At 38.5% G+C, this 21,404-nt stretch overlaps 1 protein-coding gene across 3 annotated transcripts in view; it reads left to right on the forward strand.

The window, feature by feature from the left end:
- Positions 1 to 21,404, forward strand: part of EED (embryonic ectoderm development) — a 43,060-nt gene that overhangs the window by 19,461 nt on the left and 2,195 nt on the right. For all 3 annotated transcript variants that reach the window (XM_062196838.1, XM_062196836.1, XM_062196837.1), the window contains exon 9: positions 1,240 to 1,345. In XM_062196838.1, the coding sequence (XP_062052822.1) occupies positions 1,240 to 1,345 (106 nt within the window). The remainder of the gene's footprint in view (positions 1 to 1,239; positions 1,346 to 21,404) is intronic.

A 21,404-nucleotide genomic window follows, 5' to 3' on the forward strand; every position in this document is an offset into this window, starting at 1 on the left:
TTATATTTAACAGCTTACAGAAAATAACAGAGTTAATGCTGGTCTTTTCTGAGAAAGTTTAGCCATAAGATTATATTATTGTGTGCTTGACTAAATGTTGTTAACATAATTATAGCAGAATTAAGAACTTAGATCACTAATAATTTTAATGTTTTAACAAACAAAAGATCCCAAAATTTGAAATGGAAGAATGTTTTTGATGAGGTGCTTCAGACATATGAGAGAGGAAAAGGTAAACAGAGGACATGTGAATTGCTTACAGTAACTAATTCATGGCATACCATATTCTACAGTTATTTCATTATAAAAGCTGAATCACTCAGTGGATTAGAAATGTTAGATGTGTTGTTAACTTACCAGAATTGGTAGTAGCTTGTCTTGTTTGTCTTCTCACTAATACCTTTCAGATTGTTTACTTACATTTCTTTGAGAGACAGAGGGAGGGAGATCTTCCATCTGCTGGTTCATTCTCCAAATCCCTGCAGCAGCTGGGGGTGGGCCAGAGTGAAACCAGGGGTCTGGAACTTCATCTCACAGTGGTAGTGAGTTAAGTACGTAGGCCATACCTGCTGCATCCAATAGTCACACCAGCAAGAAGCTGGAATTGGATATGGAGCCAGAATTCAAAACCAGGCACATTGATATGGGATGTGGGCTTCCCAAGGGTCATCTTGACTGTTGAGCCAAACACTAACTCCTCCCCAAAATAATCTGTAAATTTAAAAAATGGCTCCACATCTTCATTTTGGAAAGCTCTTTATGTCAGGTCTTTGGAATGTTTCTTATTCCTGGAAAGATGACTATCTTTTGAAATATCCTAGGTATGTTGACTTCCTGAACCATTAGTGTTTAATTTTAAATGATTGAGTAGGTAATCTGATTTGTTTTCTGTGAGAAACTTTCACTTCTGCTGTCACATCTCTTTCATCATTGGTTGGGACAGCAAGAATTAAAGTAATTAATTTGGGGGCTATATGTAGTAACAAGCATGAAGATGCCATTTCTCTAAATATCATGGGACAAAAAATTGAATTTGAAAGCTTACAGTGGAAGGAAACAAAGAAACAAAAGGTGGAGATTTTAGCTTTCAATAAACAGATAAGTTATTCAGTTATCTGGGGTCAGATGAATTAATAATCATAATTTTTTTCAAAGTTTTATTAATATAAAACTGAAAGTTAGTATGACTGTGCTGTATGTTTTTTCTTTTAACTTTTAAAATTTTCATTCTTCCTTTAGGCCATTTATTTCGCAGAAAATCCACTTCCCTGACTTTTCTACCAGAGACATACACAGGAATTATGTTGATTGTGTGCGATGGTTAGGTGATTTGATACTTTCCAAGGTATGGTAACTGGTTAAGCTGCACTTCCACTTATTACGTGTGTGTTGGAATTTTGCAGGAACTACACACAGTTTCTTATGTAATTATGTTATAATAATGAATGGTAGGTGGAAAATTTTTTTTTTATAAAGCCTCATTTTCATAGATTTGGAAATTTGTCTTAGGTATAAAACATTCCAGTGAATTAGAATTCTTTGTGTTCAGGTAAGATGAGAATTGTCATTTATGAAGTGGTGATGTCCTCTGACATGCAGTGTTACTACAAAATAGTGAAAAACAGCAGGTGTTTTGTTTTCATATATTTGCATCCATCACAATATAATTTTATTTGCAAAGGCTGGTGTTGGCTCACAGGCTGTAGTTTACCAGGCCCTGCCCTGGCGTGTTTTTGGAGAGAGATATATGCAGTTGGCTGTTTGTATCCATGGGTTCCATATCCATGGATTCAATTAACATGGATTAAAAGTATTCAGGGAAAAAGAAAATCTTATCTATAGTGAATACATACAGGCTTTTTTATTTGTCATTAGTCTCTTAACAATAGCAACTATTCACATAGCATTTACATTGTAATATGTGTTGTGAGTAATATAGAGATTTTTTAAAGTATAAAGGAGGATTTGTTTAGATTATATGCAAAAATGCCATTTTATGGAAGGGACATGAAAATCTGTGGATTTTCGTTTATGGGTAGGGAGGAGTCTTAGAATTAATCCTACATGGACATCAAGGGATTCCTATATATATGTATGTATATACAGGTACTACAAAAGTTTATGGGAAATGGAATTGAAAGATAAATTTTGGTGTAAAATTTTTTTTAAAATTCATGTATTTGAGAGGGGTCTTAAAAACTCATGGAAGATTTATGTTATGAAAAATGCATGAATTTCAAATGTTTTTGTAGTAAAATGAACTTTTTTAAAAGTTTCATTTCCTGTGAACTTTTTAAAGTACTCACACAGTGTGTGTGTGTGTATATGTATATATACACATATATATATATTATTTAAAGAAGTTACTGGTGATACTATCTGAACATATGAGATTATCAGATTTTGAGAAATTGCCTTCCAGTTTCTTTTCTTGATGTGGATTGCAGGATATTTTATATTTTCTTGAACAGAAACTGATTTATATTTTTCTTGGTCTTATAGGTATAATTTTACAGTTTTTTCCCTTAAACTCTTGATCTTAAACTAGAATCACAGGAAACTTCAGATTTTATCTTCTATAATACTGTGTCAACTCCAGGAAATTGACATTGTGTCAGTTTCATTGTGTATATTTCTGTGTCATTTTATCATGTGAATTTTTTATCATTTCAAAAATATTTTAGTTTATAATCTTTTAATACTGTTTTTTTCCTCTCTCTTCCTGTATAATGCCCTTGAGATGTATCAAAGTTGTTCCTGTATTAGTAGTTCTCCATTTTTGTTGTTGAGTAGTAGTCAGTGGTATGGCTGTCCCTCCACAGTTTATTTAACCATCTATTATAGATCTTTGGTTGTTTCTAGTTTGGGGCTATTACAGATAAAGCTACTACTGAACAGTTGTACACATGTTTTTGTGTGGACTTAAGTTTTCATTTTTCTGGGATAAATGCCTAGGAGGGCAGCTGCTGGGTCATGGTTAAGTTTGTTTAGTTTTTTTTAAGAAACTGCCAAACTATTTTCCAGAGTGGCTGTACCATTTTACATTCCCACCAGCAAAGTATGAGAGATCCAGTGTCTCCGAATCTTCGCCAGCATTTGGTATTGTCATTATTTTTTATTTTAGCTGTTCTGATAGGAGTGTAGTGATAGCTCATCATGGTCTTAATTTGCATTTTCCTGATGGCTAGTGATGTTGAACATCTTTCTCATTTGCTTAGTCCCCATCCATGTATCCTTTTGAGTGATATCTCTTCATATCTCTTGCTCATTTTCTATTGGATTATTTTTTAGTTTTAAACTGTTAAGTTTTGAGTTCTTAATATATTCTAAATTTGAATCTTGTGTCAGATACATAGTTTGCAAATAGTTCTTCTGATCTGTAGCTTGTCTTTTTCATCCTCTTTAAAAGGATCTTTCATGGAGAAAATGTTTATAATTTTTATGAAATACAATTTATTGACTTAAAAAATTATTTTAAGGATCATGCTTTACATGTTTTGTAAGTTTTGAGGCTTAGATTGAAGTTCATATTTTTTTCTGTAGATATGCAGTTTTTCCAGTGTTTTAAAGAATATACTTTCTCCATTGAATTACTTTTGTACCTTTGTTAAAAATTAGTTATTTGTCTTTCCATAAATTTCAGAATAATCCTGTCCTTATTTACAAAAAATCTTGCTGAGATTTTGATTTTTATCATCAATGTGTTACAGTTTTTGACATACAAGTCTTGCTTTTCCTTTGTTAATATTACATCTAAGAATTTCTTCTTAGTAGTTATAAATGGATTTTTGGTTTCCATTTGAATATGTTAGCTAGTATGAAGTTAAACAGTTATTTGCATGTTGATCTTTAATCCTACAACTTAGGTAAAATGCTTATTCTCAAAGGAGTTTTTGGTTAATTCATTGGGATTTTCTGTATAGACCATCATATTTGCAAGTAGCGACAGTTTTATTTCTTCATCTCTGATCTTAGGCCTTTTATTTCCTTTTCTTGCCTTACATTGGCAAAACATCTGTCTTTGTGGAATAACAGTGTTAACAGCAGGCATATTTGCATTGTCATTCAGCCATTCACATTGTAGTAGACATTCTCTGTCTAATTAGGAGTTTTCTCCCTAAGTATTTGCGACTTTATTCATGAATGGGTGCTTTTTGTCAATTGATTTTTCATCAGTTGATAGTCATGTGGTTTTCTTCTTTAGCCTATTAATACATTATATTGTATTGATTGATTTTTTTTTTTTTTTAAATATTGTTTTAGCTTGTTTATCCCAGGAATAAACCTGTCCTGGTCATTCTTATTCTTTTTATATTTTGTGGAATTCTGTTTGCTAGTTTTAAGAATTTCTGTGGTTGTACTCATGAAATTGTGTTATTAGTCCGAAACTTTTTTTTTTTTGGTACTGTTTTTTGTCTTGGTATTATTGGTAGACAGGCTTTATAAAATAATTGGTAAGTATTCTGTCTCCCGCTTTTTTTTTTTAACAGATAGGAATCTGAAATATAAGCTTTATTAAGACTGTTTTGTCTTTTTTTTTTTTTTTTAAGATTTATTTTATTTATTTGAAAGAGTTACAGAGAGAGGTCTTCCATATGCTGGTTTACTCCCCAAATGACCACAAGGGTCAGAAACTGAGCTGATTCTGAGCTAGGAGCCAGGAGCTTCTTCTGGGTCTCCCACAGTCTACTCTGTGTGGGCATTTTACCAGTTCAATTATATATAATTTATATATTCTATAATTTATAATATAATTTCCATTTATACCTTTTATGAATACTTAATATTTAACAATTGCATCACATAGTATTATAATTTTTTAAAGGTTTATTTGAGAGGGAGAGGTCTTCCATCCACTGGTTCACTCACTCCCCAGATGGCTGCAACGGCCAGAACTGGGCCAAACCGAAGCCAGGAGCCAGGAGCTTCTTCCATATCTCCCATGCAGGTGCAAGGGCCCAAGGACTTGGGCCATCTTCTATTGCTTTCCCAACCCATAGCAGAGAGCTAGATTGGAAGTGGAACAGCTGGGACTCGAACCGGCACCCATATGGGATGCCGGTGCTGTAGGCCAGGGCTTAAACCCACTTTACCACAGCTCCAGCCCCTCTCCCATTTGTTGACAGTGGTTGTATATGCAGTTGATGTTAATTCTCCCTTAAATGGTTGGTAGAATTTTCTAGTTAAACTTTCTGGGCCTAGAAATTTTTGAAGGGAAGGGTTTAAAATTACAAATTCAAGTTCCTTAAGAGTTATGGGGCTATTCAAATTAACTACTTCCTCTTAGATGACTTGTGATTTATTTGTGTTATTTGAGGCATTGGACCATTCCATCTCAGGTAAAATTTAAATGCACTCTCAGTTTGTAGTGTTTTCTTTTGATAATTTTAATGTTTACTGAGTCTTTATTGACAATCCACTTTATTCTTTTTTTTTTTTTATTAAACTTTTATTTAATGAATATAAATTTCCAAAGTACAGCTTATGGGTTACAATGGCTTCCCCCTCCCAAAACTTTCCTCCCACCCACAACCCTCCCCTTTCCCGCTCCCTCTCCCCTTCCTATCACATCAAGATTCATTTTCAATTCTCTTTATATACAGAAGATCAGTTTAGTATATATTAGGTAACGATTTCAACAGTTTGCCCCCATATAGCAACACAAAGTGAAAAAAAAAAAAATACTGTTGGAGTACTAGTTATAGCATTAAATAACAGTGTACAGCACATTAAAGACAGAGATCCTATATAATATTTTTTTAAAAAATTAATTTTCTATGCCATTTCCAATTTAACACCAGGGTTTTTTTTTTTTTTTTTTTTTAAACTTTTATTTAATGAATATAAATTTCCAAAGTATAGCTTATGGGTTACAATGGTTTCCCCCCTCCCATAACTTCCCTCCCGCCCGCAACCCTCCCCCCTCCCGCTCCCCCTCCCCTTCCATTCATGTAAAGATTCATTTTCAATTCTCTTTGTATACAGAAGATCAGTTTAGTATATACTAGGTAAAGATTTCAACATTTTGCCCATATAGCAACATCAAGTGAAAAAACTACCATTGGATTACTAATTATAGCATTAAATAGCAATGTACAGCACATTAAAGACAGAGATCCTACATAATTTTTTTTTTTCAAAATAATTAATTTTCTATGCCATTTCCATTTTAACACCAGGTTGTTTTGTTTTGTTTTGTTTTTTCATTTCCAATTCTCTTTATATACAGAAGATCACTTCAGTATATAATTAGCAAAGACCTCATCAGTCTGCGCCCACACAGAAACGCAAAGTATAAAAATACTGTTTCAGTACCAGTCCTAGCATCACTTGGCTTTAGACGACACATTAGGGACAGATCCCGCATGGGGTGTAAGTACACAGTGACTCCTGTTGCTGACTTAACAATTTGACACTCCTGTTCATGGCGTCAGTAATCTCCCTGGGCTCTAGTCATGAGTTGCCAGGGCTATGGAAGCCTTTAGAGTTCACTGACTTTGATATTGTTCCGATAGGGTCATAGTCAAAGTGGAGGTTCTCTCCTCCCTTCGGAGAAGGGTACCTCCTTCTTTGAAGGCCCCGTTCTTTCCACTGGGATCTCACTCACAGAGATCATTCATTTAGGTCTTTTTTTTTTTTTCCATGATATCTTGGCTTTCCATGCCTGCTATACTCTCATGGGCTCTTCAGCCAGATCTGAATGCCTTGAGGGCTGATTCTGAGGCCGGAGTGCTGTCTAGGACATCTGCCATCCTATGAGTCTGCTGTGTATCCCACTTCCCATGTTGGATCTTTCTCTCCCTTTTTGATTCTATCAGTTAGTATTAGGAGATACTTGTCTTGTTTGTGTGATCTCTTTGACTCTTAGACCTATCGGAGCTATCAATTGTGAGCTGAAATTGATTACTTGGACTAGTGCGATGGCATTGGTACATGCCATCTTGATGGAATTGTGTTGGAATCCCCTGCACATTTCTGACTCCACCATTTACGGCCATTTCCAATTATCTTTATATACAGAAGATTGATCGATTCAGTATATAATTAGTAAAGATCTCATCAGTTTGTACCCACGCAGAAACACAAAGTGTAAAAATACTGTTTCAGTACTAGTTATAGCATCACTGCACATTAGACAACACATTAAGGACAGATCCCACATGGGATGTAAGTACACAGTGACTTCTGTTGCTGACTTAACAATTTGACACTCCTGTTCATGGCGTCAGTAATCTCCCCAGGCTCTAGTCATGAGTTGCCAGGGCTATGGAAGCCTTTAGAGTTCGCTGACTTTGATCTTATTCCGATAGGGTCACAGTCAAAGTGGAAGTTCTCTCCTCCCTTCAGAGAAAGGTACCTCCTTCTTTGATGGCCCCATTCTTTCCACTGGGATCTCACTAACAGAGATCTTTCATTTAGGTCTTCTTTTTTTCTTTTCCATGGTATCTTGGCTTTCCATGCCTACAATACTCTCATGGGCTCTTCAGCCAGATCTGAATGCCTTGAGGGCTGATTCTGAGGCCAGAGTGTTGTTTAGGACATCTGCCATCCTATGAGTCTGCTGTGTATCCCACTTCCCATGTTGGATCTTTCTCTCCCTTTTTGATTCTATCAGTTAGTATTAGCAGACACTTGTCTTGTTTGTGTGATCCCTTTGATTCGTAGACCTATCCAAGCCATCGAATGTGAACTGAAATTGATCACTTGGACTAGTGAGATGGCATTGGTACATGCCACCTTGATGGGATTGTATTGGAATCCCCTGGCACATTTCTAACTCCATCATTTGGGGCAAGACTGATTGTGCATGTCCCAAATTGTGCATCTCCTCCCTCTCTTTTTCCACTCTGAAATTTAACAGGGATCACTTTTCAGTTAAAATTTAAACACCTAAGAATAATTGTGTGTTTTTTACAGAGTTCAACCACTAGTACTAGAACAACAACAACAACAACAAATACTAAAAAGGATAAAGTATTACATTGTACATCTAGAGTCAGGACAAAAGCTGATCAGGTCATTGTTTCTTATAGTGTCCATTTCACTTCAACAGGTTTCCCCTTTGGTGCTCAGTTGTCGCCGATCAGGGAAAACAAAAGATATTTGTCTCTTTGGGACTGGCTTAATTCACTCAGCATGATGTTTTCCAGATCCCTCCATCTTGTTTCAAATGACTGGGTTTCATTGTTCCTTACTGCTGTATAGTATTCTATGGAGTACATGTCCCATAATTTCTTTATCCAGTCTACTGTTGATGGGCATTTGGGTTGGTTCCAGGTCTTAGCTGTTGTGAATTGAGCTGCAATAAACATTAATGTGTAGATGGCTTTTTTATTAGCCAAATTAATTTCCTTTGGGTAAATTCCAAGGAGTGGGATGGCTGGGTTGTATGGTGGGGTTATGTTCAGGTTTCTGAGGAATCTCCAGACTGACTTCCATAGTGGCTTAACCAGTTTGCATTCCCACCAACAGTGGGTTAGTGTCCCTTTTTCCCCACATCCTCTCCAGCATCTATTGTTGGTAGATTTCTGAATGTGAGCCATTCTCACCGGGGTGAGGTGAAACCTCATTGTGGTTTTGATTTGCATTTCTCTGATTGCTAGTGATCTTGAACATTTTTTCATGTGTCTGTTGGCCATTTGGATTTCCTCTTTGGAAAGATGTCTATTGAGGTCCTTGGCCCATCTCTTAAGTGGGTTGTTTGTTCTGTTGTTGTGGATTTTCTTGATTTCTTTGTAGATTCTGGTTATCAACCGTTTATCTGTAGTATAGTTAGCAAATATTTTTTCCCATTCTGTCGGTTGCCTCTTCACTTTCCTGACTGTTTCTTTTGAAGTACAGAAACTTCTCAATTTGATGCAATCCCAAATGTTAATTTTGGTTTTGACTGCCTGTGCTCCTGGGGTCTTTTTCAAAAAGTCTTTGCCTGTACCTGTGTCTTGCAGGGTTTCTCCAATGCTCTCTAATAATTTGATGGTGTCTGGTCGTAGATTTAAGTCTTTAATCCACGTTGAGTGAATTTTTGTGTAAGGTGAAAAAGGTATGGGTCTTGCTTTAAGCTTCTGCACATGGAAATCCAGTTTTCCCAGCACCATTTATTGAACAGACTGTCCTTACTCCAGGGATTAGTTTTGGATCTTTGATCAAATATGAGTTGGCTGTAGATGTTTGGATTGATTTCTGGTGTTTCTATTCTGTTCCATTGGTCTATCCATCTGTTTCTGTACCAGTACCATGCTGTTTTGATAACAACTTCCCTGTAGTATGCCCTGAAATCTGGTATTGTGATGCCTCCGGCTTTGTTTTTGTTGTACAAGATTGCTTTGGCTATTCGAGGTCTTCTGTGTCTCCATATGAATTTCAGCATCATTTTTTCCAGATCTGAGAAGAATGTCTTCGGGATCTTGATGGGTATTGCATTGAATGTATAAATTGCTTTTGGGAGAATAGACATTTTGATGATATTGATTCTTCCAGTCCATGAGCATGGAAGATTTCTCCATTTTTTGGTATCCTCTTCTATTTCTTTCTGTAAGGTTTTGTAGTTTTCATCGTAGAGATCTTTAACGTCCTTGGTTAAGTTTATTCCAAGGTATTTGATTGTTTTTGTAGCTATTGTGAATGGGATTGATCTTAGAAGTTCTTCCTCAGCCGTGGCATTGCCTGTGTATACAAAGGCTGTTGATTTTTGTGGATTGATTTTATATCCTGCTACTTTGCCAAACTCTTCGATGAGTTCCAGTAGTCTCTTAGTAGAGTTCTTTGGGTCCTCGAAATAAAGAATCATATCGTCTGCAAAGAGGGATAGTTTGAGTTCTTCCTTCCCGATTTGTATCCCTTTAATTTCTTTTTCTTGCCTAATAGCTCTGGCCAAAACTTCCAGAACTATATTGAATAACAGTGGTGAGAGTGGGCATCCCTGTCTGGTACCAGATCTCAGCGGAAATGCTTCCAACTTTTCCCCATTGAATAGGATGTTGGCCGTGGGTTTTTCATAAATTGCTTTGATTGTATTGAGGAATGTTCCTTCCATACCCAGTTTGCTTAGAGTTTTCATCATGAAAGGGTGTTGTATTTTATCAAATGCTTTCTCTGCATCTATTGAGAGAATCATATGGTTTTTCTTCTGCAGCCTGTTAATGTAGTGTATTACGTTGATTGTTTTGCGGACGTTGAACCATCCTTGCATACCAGGGATAAATCCCAGTTGGTCTGGGTGGACGATCTTTCTGATGTGTTGTTGCATTCTGTTGGCCAGAATTTTATTGAGTATTTTTGCATCTGTGTTCATCAGGGATATTGGTCTGTAATTCTCTTTCAATGCTGCATCTTTTTCCGGCTTAGGAATTAAGGTGATGCTGGCTTCATAGAAAGAATTTGGGCGGATTCCCTCTTTTTCGATTGTTCTGAATAGTTTGAGAAGAATTGGAGTTAGTTCTTCTCTAAATGTCTGGTAGAACTCAGCAGTGAATCCATCTGGTCCTGGGCTTTTCTTTGTTGGGAGGGCCTTTATTACTGTTTCAATTTCTGTGTCAGTTATGGGTCTGCTTAGGTTTTCTATGTCTTCCTGGCTCAATTTAGGTAGGTTGTATGTGTCCAAGAATCTGTCCATTTCTGATAGATTTCCCTGTTTGCTGGCATACAAGTCCTTGTAGTAATTTCTGATGATTGTTTTTATTTCTGTGGTGTCTGTTGTTATGTTTCCTTTTTCATCTCTGATCCTATTGATTTGGGTCTTTTCTCTTCTTTTTTTAGTTAGTTGGGCCAATGGGGTGTCAATTTTGTTTATTTTTTCAAAAAACCAGCTCCTCGTTTGGCTGATTTTTTGTAATGTTTTTTTGGATTCAATCCTGTTGATTTCTTCTTTGATTTTAATTATTTCCCTTCTTCTACTGGGTTTGGGTTTGGTTTGCTGCAGATTTTCTAGATCCTTGAGATGACTTGAAAGCTCATCTATTTGGTGCCTCTCCAATTTCTTGATGTAGGCACCTATTGATATAAATTTTCCTCTTAGCCGGCGCCGCGGCTCACTAGGCTAATCCTCCGCCTTGCGGCGCCGGCACACCGGGTTCTAGTCCCAGTCGGGGCACCGATCCTGTCCCGGTTGCCCCTCTTCTAGGCAAGCTCTCTGCTGTGGCCTGGGAGTGCAGTGGAGGATGGCCCAAGTCCTTGGGCCCTGCACCCCATGGCAGACCAGGATAGGTACCTGGCTCCTGCCATCGGATCAGCGCGGTGCGCTGGCCGCAGCACGCTACCGCGGTGGCCATTGGAGGGTGAACCAACGGCAAAGGAAGACCTTTCTCTCTGTCTCTCTCTCTCACTGTCCACTCTGCCTGTCAAAAAAAAAAAAAAATTTCCTCTTAACACTGCTTTTGTTGTATCCCATAGGTTTTGGTATGTTGTGCTGTTATCCTCATTTACTTCCAGAAAATTTTTGATTTCTCTTTTAATTTCTTCTATGACCCATTGTTCATTCAGGAGCATGTTGTTCAATCTCCATGTGTTTGCACGTGCTCTGGGGATTCCCGAGTTGCTAATTTCCAATTTCATTCCTTTGTGGTCTGAGAAGCTGCATGGTATGATTCTAATTCTTTTGAATTTGCTGAGACTTGCTTTATGGCCTAGTATGTGGTCAATCCTAGAGAAGGTTCCATATACTGCTGAGAAGAATGTAAAGTCCTTAGATGTAGGATGAAATGTTCTGTAGATATCTGTTAGATCCATTTGGGCTATAGTGTCATTTAAATCTGCTGTCTCCTTGTTGATCTTCTGTCCTGTTGATCTGTCTATCTCTGAGAGTGGAGTATTGAAGTCCCCCAGTACTATTGTATTGGGGTCTAAGTCTCCCTTTAAGTCCCTTAACAAGTCTTTTAAATAAACTGGTGCCCTGTAATTAGGTGAATATACATTGATAATTGTTATATCTTCCTGTTGAATGGATCCCTTAATCATTAAATAGTGCCCCTCTTTGTCTCTCCTGACAGTTTTTGTGGTAAAGTTTATGTTGTCCGATATTAAGATGGCTACGTCCGCTCTTTTTTCATTTCTGTTGGCATGGTATATCTTTTTCCAGCCTTTCACTTTCAGTCTGTATGGATCATTGTTGGAAAGATGAGTTTCTTGTAAGCAGCAAAAGATGGGTTTTGTTCCTTAACCCAATCAGCCAATCGGTGTCTTTTAACTGGACAGTTCAAGCCATTAACATTCAATGTGACTATTGAGAAGGAGTAACTTTGCCCTGCCATTTGCCAAAGATATTTTCTAATATATGGTTTGAGACTCCTGTGATCTTTTGCTGTGAGGTTTCCTTCCTTTACCTTCTTTCATATTGGTTACCGTGTTTCTGTGTTTCTGTATGTAAGACATCTTTAAGCATCTTTTGCAGGGCTGTACGAGTGGCGACAAATTCTTTCAATTTCTGTTTGCTGTGAAAGGTCTTTATTTCACCTTCATTCACAAATGAGAGCTTTGCAGGATATAATATTCTGGGCTGGCAGTTTTTCTCTCTTAGTACCTGGGCTATATCTTGCCATTCTCTCCTGGCTTATAGGGTTTCTGATGAGAAGTCAGCTGTAAGTCTAATTGGAGATCCTCTGAGAGTAATCTGGCGTTTCTCTCTTGCACATTTTAGGATCTTTTCTTTGTGTTTCACTGTGGTGAGTTTGATTACGACGTGTCGTGGTGAGGATCTCTTTTGATCATGTTTATTAGGGGTTCTATGAGCTTCCTGTACTAAGATGTTTCTGTCCTTCTCCAAACCTGGGAAATTTTCTGCTAGTATCTCACTAAAAAGGCCTTCTAATCCTTTCTCCCTCTCTATGCCTTCAGGAACTCCTAGAACCCGAATGTTGGATTTTTTAATAGTATCCTGTAGATTCCTGACAGTATTTTTTAGATTTCTGATTTCTTCTTCTTTTCTTTGATTTGACTGTTTCCTTTCCTGTTCTCTGTCTTCTAATTCCGATATTCTCTCTTCTGCTTCACCCATTCTGTTTTTAAGGCTCTCTAATGTGTTTGCCATTTGATCTATTGAGTTCTTCATTTCATTGTGGTTTTTTGTCATGTTTCATGTTCTACTAGTTGTTTCATTTCATTTTGATTCCTCCTTAATATTTCATTTTCACGAGAGAGATTTTCTATCTTGTTCATTAAGGATTTCTGTAGTTCAAGAATTTGTTTTTGAGAACTTCTTAATGTTCTTATCAATTTTTTGAGATCTGCTTCTTGCATTTCCTCTATCTCTTCATCTTCATAATCTTGCATTGGCGTGTCTTTCTCATTTGGGGGCATCATAGTGTCTTCCTTGCTCTTGTTACCTCGGCTTCTATGTTTGTTGTTTGGCATGTTGGAGATAATTTATGGTGTTTTTTTTGTTTTTTGTTTTTTTTTTTTTTCTTTTTTTTTGCTGTGGTTTTTTTTTCTCGTTATACTATGCCTCTAAGTGAGCTGTCTGCTTTGTTGGATCCTTAGGGGCTGTGATGGGTGTGGCCAGAGAGCTATGCTTGATTCTTCAGGTTTAAGGCTGTGCAAAGAGCGACTCTCCCAGATTGCTCACTCCCTTGCTCCTTGCTGGATCGCTCGCTCTCTCTCTCTCTCTTTTTTTTTTTTTTTTTTTTTTTGACTCAGTTGGGAGTGGAGTTGAGGGTAGTTAAAATCTGGCCTCTGTGAGTATTCTTTTGATCTACCCCTGGGACCACACAAAGAGTTTATGCAGCCCTCAATGTGTTCTCGAGTTTTGCTAAAGTTACTGAGTTTGGCTGCGCTTTACGAATGTAAAATCACGGTGCTCTTTGTTTTGCTTGGTGAGTGAAGGGAGAGGCCTCTGTCCCCCCCCCCCCCCCAAATGTCTCGGGTTTCTGAGGTCTTTGTCTTACCCTCCTCCGTTGGTTCCCACGCTGGCTGGCGAGATTCTCTGGCTCGTCTCCCGCCGCTCGGCTCGTCTCCCGCGGTTGGTTTTCCACGTGGTGGGCTCCCTGTAGGTCCTCTGTGTCACATCCACTGGATCCGGAAGCGTTTCCTCTGCAGTTTTTTTCTTGAGTCTTTTCCTGAGGCTACAGTAATTCCACTTTTATGAAACTTTATTTTCCCAAACTACGGCGCACGTCCTCACTATCCGCCATCTTGGCTCCGCCCCCTATTCTTTTTTTTTTTTTAAGATTTATTTTTTTATTTATTTGAAAGACGAAGTTAGAGAGAGAGTTAGAGACAGAGACAGAGGTCTTGCATCTGCTGGTTCACTCCCCAGATGGCCACAATGGCTGGAGCTGCACTGATCCGAAGCCAGGAGCCAGGAGCTTCTTGCGGGTCTCTCACATGGGTGCAGGGGCCCAAGGACTTGGGCCATCTTCTACTGCTATCCCAGGTCATAGCAGAGAGCTGGATCGGAAGAGGAGCAGCCAGGACTAGAACCAGTGCCCATATGGGATCCTGGCGCCTCAGGCTAGGGCGTTAACCTGCTGTGCCACAGCGCTGGCCTCCACTTTATTCTTGAAATTGGTAGTTTTTATCTATTTTTTGTTACTTTTGGTAGAAGTTTGTCCATTTTATTGGTATTTTCAAAGAACCAGCTGTTTATTTGAAAGGCAGTAGAAGAGAGACAAAGTGAGATCTTCCTCTGGTTGATTCCCTACTACAACAGCTAGGGCTGTAACAGGTCAAAGCTAGGAGCCTGTAATTCAATCTGCATCTCCCATGTGGGTGGCAGCAACCCAAGAACGTCAGCCATCCATTGCTGCCTACCAGGGTGTGCATTATCAGAAAGTTGGAATTGAAGGGGGATCCTGGACTCAATCCTAAGCATTCTAGTATGGGTTGCTGGTATCCCAAGTAGCATCTTAAGCACTGCACCAAATGTCTGCCCCTCATTGGATTTTTTTTTTTTTAATGTTATTGTTATTGCCTCTTCTGTTTGCTGTGGGTTTGTTTTATTCAACCTTTAAAAGTTTCTTCAGATGGGAGCTTAGATTATTGAATCAATTGCTTAAATTTTTTTGGAATTTTTTTACGATTTGGATGTTTTACAAGAAGAGATTGGAAATGTGTGTTCTGCTACTGGGTAGAGTGTTTTGTAAATACCAAAAAGATACTGTTGGTTGATTATGTTGTTGAATTCTTCTGTATTCACGTTGCTTTTCTGTCTACTTTTTTTCATTTATTTTATTTTTTGCCAGGCAGAGTTAGACAGTGAGAGAGAGAGACAGAGTTATAGACAGTGAGAGAGACAGAAAGGTCTTCCTTCCATTTGTTCACTCCCGAAATGGCCGTTACGGCCAGCGCTGCGCTGATCTGAAGCCAGGAGCTGGGTACTTCCTTCCCGGTCTCCCATGCGGGTGCAGGGACCCAAGCACTTGGGTCATCCTCCACTGCCCTCCCAGGCCACAGCAGAGAGCTGGACTGGAAGAGGAGCAACTGCGATTAGAACCTGGCGCCCCCACCAGGACTAGAACCTGGGGTGCCAGTGCCACAGGCGGAGGATTAGCCAAGTGAGCCAGGGGACCGGCCTTTCTGTCTACTTTTTAATCAGTTATTAGAGACGGGTGTTAAACTCCCACTATAATTATGGATTTCCTTCCTCTTGATAGTTTTATCACATGTTTTGTAGCTCTGTTTTTTGGTGCATACATATTTAGTCAGTATTGCTGTGTCTTGGTGGCTTGACCCTTTTATTATTATGTAACATTTTTTCAAGTTTTTACTTTTTTTTTTGAAAAAAGGATTTATGTGTTTATTTGAAAGAGTCACACAGAGAGAGGGAAGAGACAGAGAAAAAGAGAGATTTTCCATCTGCTGGTTCACTCCCCAAATGGCTGGAATGGCTCGGGCTGGGCCAGGCTGAAGCAAGGTGCTTCTTCAGGGTCTCCATGTGGGTGAAGGGGCCCAAGTACTTGGGCTGTCCTCTATTGCTTTCCCAGGTGCATTAGCAGGGAGCTGGAATGAAAGCAGAGCAGCCCGGACTCAAACCAGCACCTTTATGGGGTACTGGCAGTGCAGTTGGTGCCTTAACCTGCCTTGATGTCACAGCACCATTTTGTTGTTTGTTTGTTTAATCTTTTTAAGATTTATTTTATTTGAAAGGCAGAATTATGGAGAGAGAGGAAGAGACAAAAATCTTCCATCCACTGGTTTACTCCCCAAGTGACCACAACAGTCATGACGGGGCCAGACTGGAGCCAGGAGACAAGAGTTTCTTCCAGGTAATCCCATGTAATGCAGGGCCCCAAGCACATGGCCCATCCTCTGCTGCTTTCCCAGGAGCAGGGAGCTGGATTGGAAGTGGAGTAGCCACAGTGCTAGCCCCAAGCTTTTAATCTATAAATATTGTGTATTTGTATAAGCTTCTTATAGATGACATAAAAGAATAATTTAAAAAGTTCATGGAGGGGCTGGTGCTGTGGCACAGTCAGCTAAGCCTCCACTTGTGGCACCAGCATCCCATATGGGCTCGGGTTCTAGTCCCAGCTGCTCCTCTTTCAATCCAGCTCTCTTCTAATGGCCTGAGAAAGTGATGGAAGGTAGCTCAAGTGGTTAGGCCCCTGCACTCACATCCAGAAGAAGATGTGAGTGCAGGGGAGATCTGGAAGAAGCTCCTGGCTCTGGATGGGTCTAGCTCCTTCTGTTGCAGCCATTTGGGGAATAAACCAGCAGATGGAAGACCTTCCTCTCTGTCTCCCTCTCTCTCTGTCTGTAATTCTACCTCTCAAATAAAATAAATAAATCTTTTAAAAAATTTCATGAAAAATGGAATTAACAGATAAGTTTATTTTGGTGCAGAAAATTTTCAAATTACATGCATAGTTTTTCCATAATATGCATTTTTCATGAACTTTTTAAGACCCCTATATACATGGATTTAAAAAATTGTTTTTGCACCAAAGTAAACTTTTAATTCTATGATAGGTTGGTTAATTTTAAAGTCTATTGCTAATCCAAGTTGATACATTAATCCTTAACTTTAAAAACTACATTAAGTCTGCCATTATATTTTTAATTTCTCACTTTTTTCCCTTCTTGCCTTGCTGTAAGTTACATGAGCATCTTTTTAAAGTTCCTTTTTATGTGTCTGTAATGTCTTTGAATATATTTCTTTGTGTAGCTGTTTTGGTAGTTGCTTTAGAGCTTGTATTGTGTGTGTAGTTTCTCACAGTCTGTGGGCATTTTACCAGTTCAAGTAAAGTACAGAACTCTTGCTTTATATCACTTTTTCTTTTCCATTTATAATATAATTGTCATAAATATTTACTTCATATTTAACTACATAGTATCACATCACAGATTTATAATTTTTTAAAAAAAAGATTTATTTATTTATTTGAAAGGCGAAGTTACAGAGAGGCAAAGGCAGAGAGAGAGAGAGAGGTCTTCCATTTGCTGGTTCACTCACTCTGTAGATAGCCACAGTGGCCGGAGCTGGGCCAGTCTGGAGCCAGGAGTTTCTTTCATGTCTCCCACATGAGTGTAGGGGCCCAAGGACTGGGGCCATCTTCTACTGCTTTCCCAGTCCATAGCAGAGAGCTGGATGGGAAGTGGAGCAGCTGGGACTCATGTGGGATGTGGGATGCCGGCACTGCAGGCGGAAGCTTTACCCACCACAGCACCAGTCCCAGTATTATAATTTTTTAAAAAAGATTAATTTATAAGGAGATCTTCCATCTGCTGGCTCACTGTCTAAATGGCTGAAACAACCAGGGCTGGGCCTAGTTGAAACCAGAAGCCAGGCTTCATCCCAGTATCCCATGTGGGTGGCAGGGACCCAAGCACTTGGGCCATCCTCTGCTGTCCTCATAGGCACATTAGCAAGCAGTTAGATTGGAAGTGGAACAGCTGAGACTTGAACTGGCGCTCATATGGGATGCTGCTGTTGTTAATGCTATGTGCTGTAACACTGGCCCCAATATTACAATTTTTGCTTCAACCAACCATCAGATATAATTTTAAAGACTGAAGAGGAAAATGAAAGTTTGTATTTATTCATCTTGCCTTTTCTGTTATTTTTCCTTACTGATAATTCCAAGATTTCGTCTTAAATCATGTCCTTTCTGCTTAGGAAAATTCCTATAGCCATTATTTTTTAGGGTAAGTCTGTTGGGGACAAATTTTCTCTTAGTTTTTCTTCATCTGAGAGTAGTCTCATTTCTCCTTCATTCCTGAAAGATAAAGTCACTGAATATAGGATTCTGGCTTCATGGTTTTTTTCTTTCAATACTTGTAAAATGTTTTCCCTCCTCTCAGGCCTCCATAGTTGCTGAGAAGAAATTTAGTAGCATTAGGCTTTTTTCCCCCTCATTGTTAAGGGGTTCTTTTTTGCAACTTTCAGGGCTTTTTATCTTTAAGCTTTCAGATTGAAAATGAGTATATTTTAGTTTGAGGTTTGAGTGTGGTGTAATTTGGTATGGATTTCTTAGAGTTTATCTTGTTTGGTGTGTTTGACCTTTTTGAATTCCATGGCAGGTTTTAAGTTTTAGAGACATTTTGTCCCAGATCTGGAAACTGCTAACTATTATTTCAGTTCTTTTTGGACTTTACCCTCTTCCTTCATTTTGAGACTGTGATGATGTTAGATCTTTTGTTTGGTCCCGGCAACTTTTATTGATTTATTTATTTTTAAGAAAGTCTGTCTTTATCTTTGTTCAGCTTAGATAATTTCTATTGTTCATTTTAATTTTATTGACTCTTCAATTTTATTTTGTTATTAGCCAATAGATTGTCATTTTTATTTTGGTTATAATAATATATAATTCAGTTCTGAAATTCCCACTGGATTCTTTGTTAAGATTTGTTCAGTTAGGTTTGTGCTTAGTAAAGAATTATGATGTCTACTTAAATCTTTATCATAAATTTTTGAAATGTTATTTTAGTGTTGGCATCTATTGTTTGTTTATGAATTTGAAGGTTGGAATTACAGTTAGAAAGGAGGAGGGAGGGAGAGAGAGAGTGCGTGCGAGAGCAAGCAAGGGAGCGTGCCGAAGCCAGGAGCTTCTTCTGGGTCTCCTATTATGGGTGGCAGCAGCCCAAGGATTTGGGCATCTTCTTTTCCCAGGCCGTTAGCAGGGAGCTGGATCAGAAATGGAATATCCAGGACTTTAACCAGCACCCATATGGGATGGTAGCATTGCAGGTGACAGCTTTACCTGCTACACCACAACGCCAGCTCCTATTAATTGTTCTTCTAAGTTGACATTTTTCTGATTCTTGGTATGAGTGATGCTTGATTGAGACTTAGATTTTTTTGGCTACTGTGAGACTCTGGATCTTTAGATCACTTATGGCAAGCTGCTTCTGATATATTTTCATTTGGGAAAGGGAACCACTGCCTTGTGATTTCCATGTGGGGTCAAGTCCAGGTTAACCACTCAGTTGATTTGGTGTGATGGTGCCTCATTACTGCTTGGTGGGGTTGGGAGTTCACGCTTTCCACTAGGCCTCAGCTGATACCACCGTAGCTTGGTGGGATTGGAATGCTTCATTACTGCCCCCTACTTGTGGTCTTCACTGGCACTGAGTTACTGGTGGCTTTAACCACTAGGGAGTTGCAGATGTCCTGACTCTGCTAGTTCTTCTCTGATTCCAAGAGCTGGAGAGGAGGAAGAGGAAGAGCAGGAAGAGGGTCATCTCATTATTGTAGGGCTGGGGGGAATCAGAGGGTATGTACTTGAGTTGTTTAGTTATGAAATAAGAACAGTTCTTCATTGGCCCCACTGCTGGTTCAGATGATGATGGGTCCAAAGTTTTGGGTTTTTTTTGTTTTTTGTTTGTTTGTTTGTTTGTTTGTTTGTTTTGTTTTTTTTGTATTCTTTATCTGAAGTAGAACATTTATTGTCTGAAATGTTGTGTTAGGCTGTTACTTATTTAGTCCTTTAGCTAGAAAGAGCATTTTTGTCTTAATCTATTAGCATTTCTGAATTGCTTTCTTCTTTTGGAACCAAGCAGAAGATAGCCCAGGAAACTTGGCACTGTATGGTTCATGTTTCAAGGTTCCTAATTCTATGCCTTCACTCTCCTTTTCAGAGTCTTATGTTTGGTTTATATATGAAGTTTAGACTTTTAAGTTATACTTAGTGGGCTGAATAGGGAAAAGTATGTCTACTTTGTTGTTTTGGTAGCAGAAGTAAAAAAAAAAAAATTTTAAGACTACAGGAAGGGATTTTGAAATTTTGGGTGAGATGTTGAACTAAATTATTCTGTATGAAAATCACTAGAAGGGTATGACAAAAAGTTTCCTATACCTTGCTCCCTGAGACTCTAAATCTGGAATAAGAACTAACCAGGGAATTTGTACATTGTAAAAGCTCTCTAGATGATTTTGAACTCTAGTTGTTCATTAGCTTTGGCAAATTCTTTTACCTCTCTCTGCTTTAGTTTTCCACAAGTTAGACTGTAATAATTAAGAATCTTTTACCAGTGCAGTCAGTAAGGAGCGCTTGAAAAGCTATTTTGCAATTCTTCTATTTTTTTACTCCTTCTTGGAGATTCTGATTCAGTAGGATTGGGGCCAAGACTATCAATTCAACTGTGCGCTTAATCCAAGTGTAAACCAGGTAATCTCTAAAATACTTAGCAGTTAAGAACTTGTTTATTAGGTAATACACAGCACTAGGATTTCCCAAATCTGAAAAAGATAGAGAAGAAAAATTATGTTTCCCCTCCTTAATATTCCTTTGGCCTTGTTGTTAAACTGTTAAAATGCTGGTAACTTCTACAGGGCTGCCACCTGTGACTATATAGGCTATCCTATAAGATCTACAGGGAACCTACACCAGGGTTTCTCAATTCTGGTGCTATGGAGATTGGGCTGCAATTTTTTTTTTCCTGTGGGGGACGTCCCATGCATTGTAAAATGTTAGCAGCATATCTGACTGCTTTCCATTGGAGGCCACATACATTGTCAGATGTCCTTTACTGGACAAACCACTACCCTATAAGGTAATACGAATGCTGCCCACAGTTATCAGTTGCTGCTAAAGCAGAAGTGTGTGAAGTGTGTGCACAAAGATTTGATGTTATAGGTTAGGGAAAGTGTAACTTTGTGGTCTGTTTTGATCCTGTCCCCACAACAGTGTCTTGATATTAAACCACCACTCTTATTGCCTTCTGTTATGCTATTTATAACCTGATCTCAGTAAGTTCATTAATTTTCTTGAGACATCTATTGAACACCTATTATGTGGCACAGACACTGTATATGGATGAAGGATTAACAGTTTAAGTTGGAAGTGGAATAGGAAATTGATAAGGAAAAATGAAACTAAAGAACTCTATGGCCAAATTTTGAAGAGCCCTGTATTCTCAAACTCCATGTTTGTAATGATACTTCTACAGTAAAACACTTCAAGTCGCTGGGTACCAAAGTGTCTAAAGCTGAACTTGATTGATTTGGAAGAGAAATTGTAACTTTCAGAATAAATATT

The sequence above is a fragment of the Lepus europaeus genome, chromosome 7, assembly GCF_033115175.1.
Source record: "Lepus europaeus isolate LE1 chromosome 7, mLepTim1.pri, whole genome shotgun sequence".
Taxonomy (NCBI): Eukaryota; Metazoa; Chordata; class Mammalia; order Lagomorpha; family Leporidae; genus Lepus; species Lepus europaeus.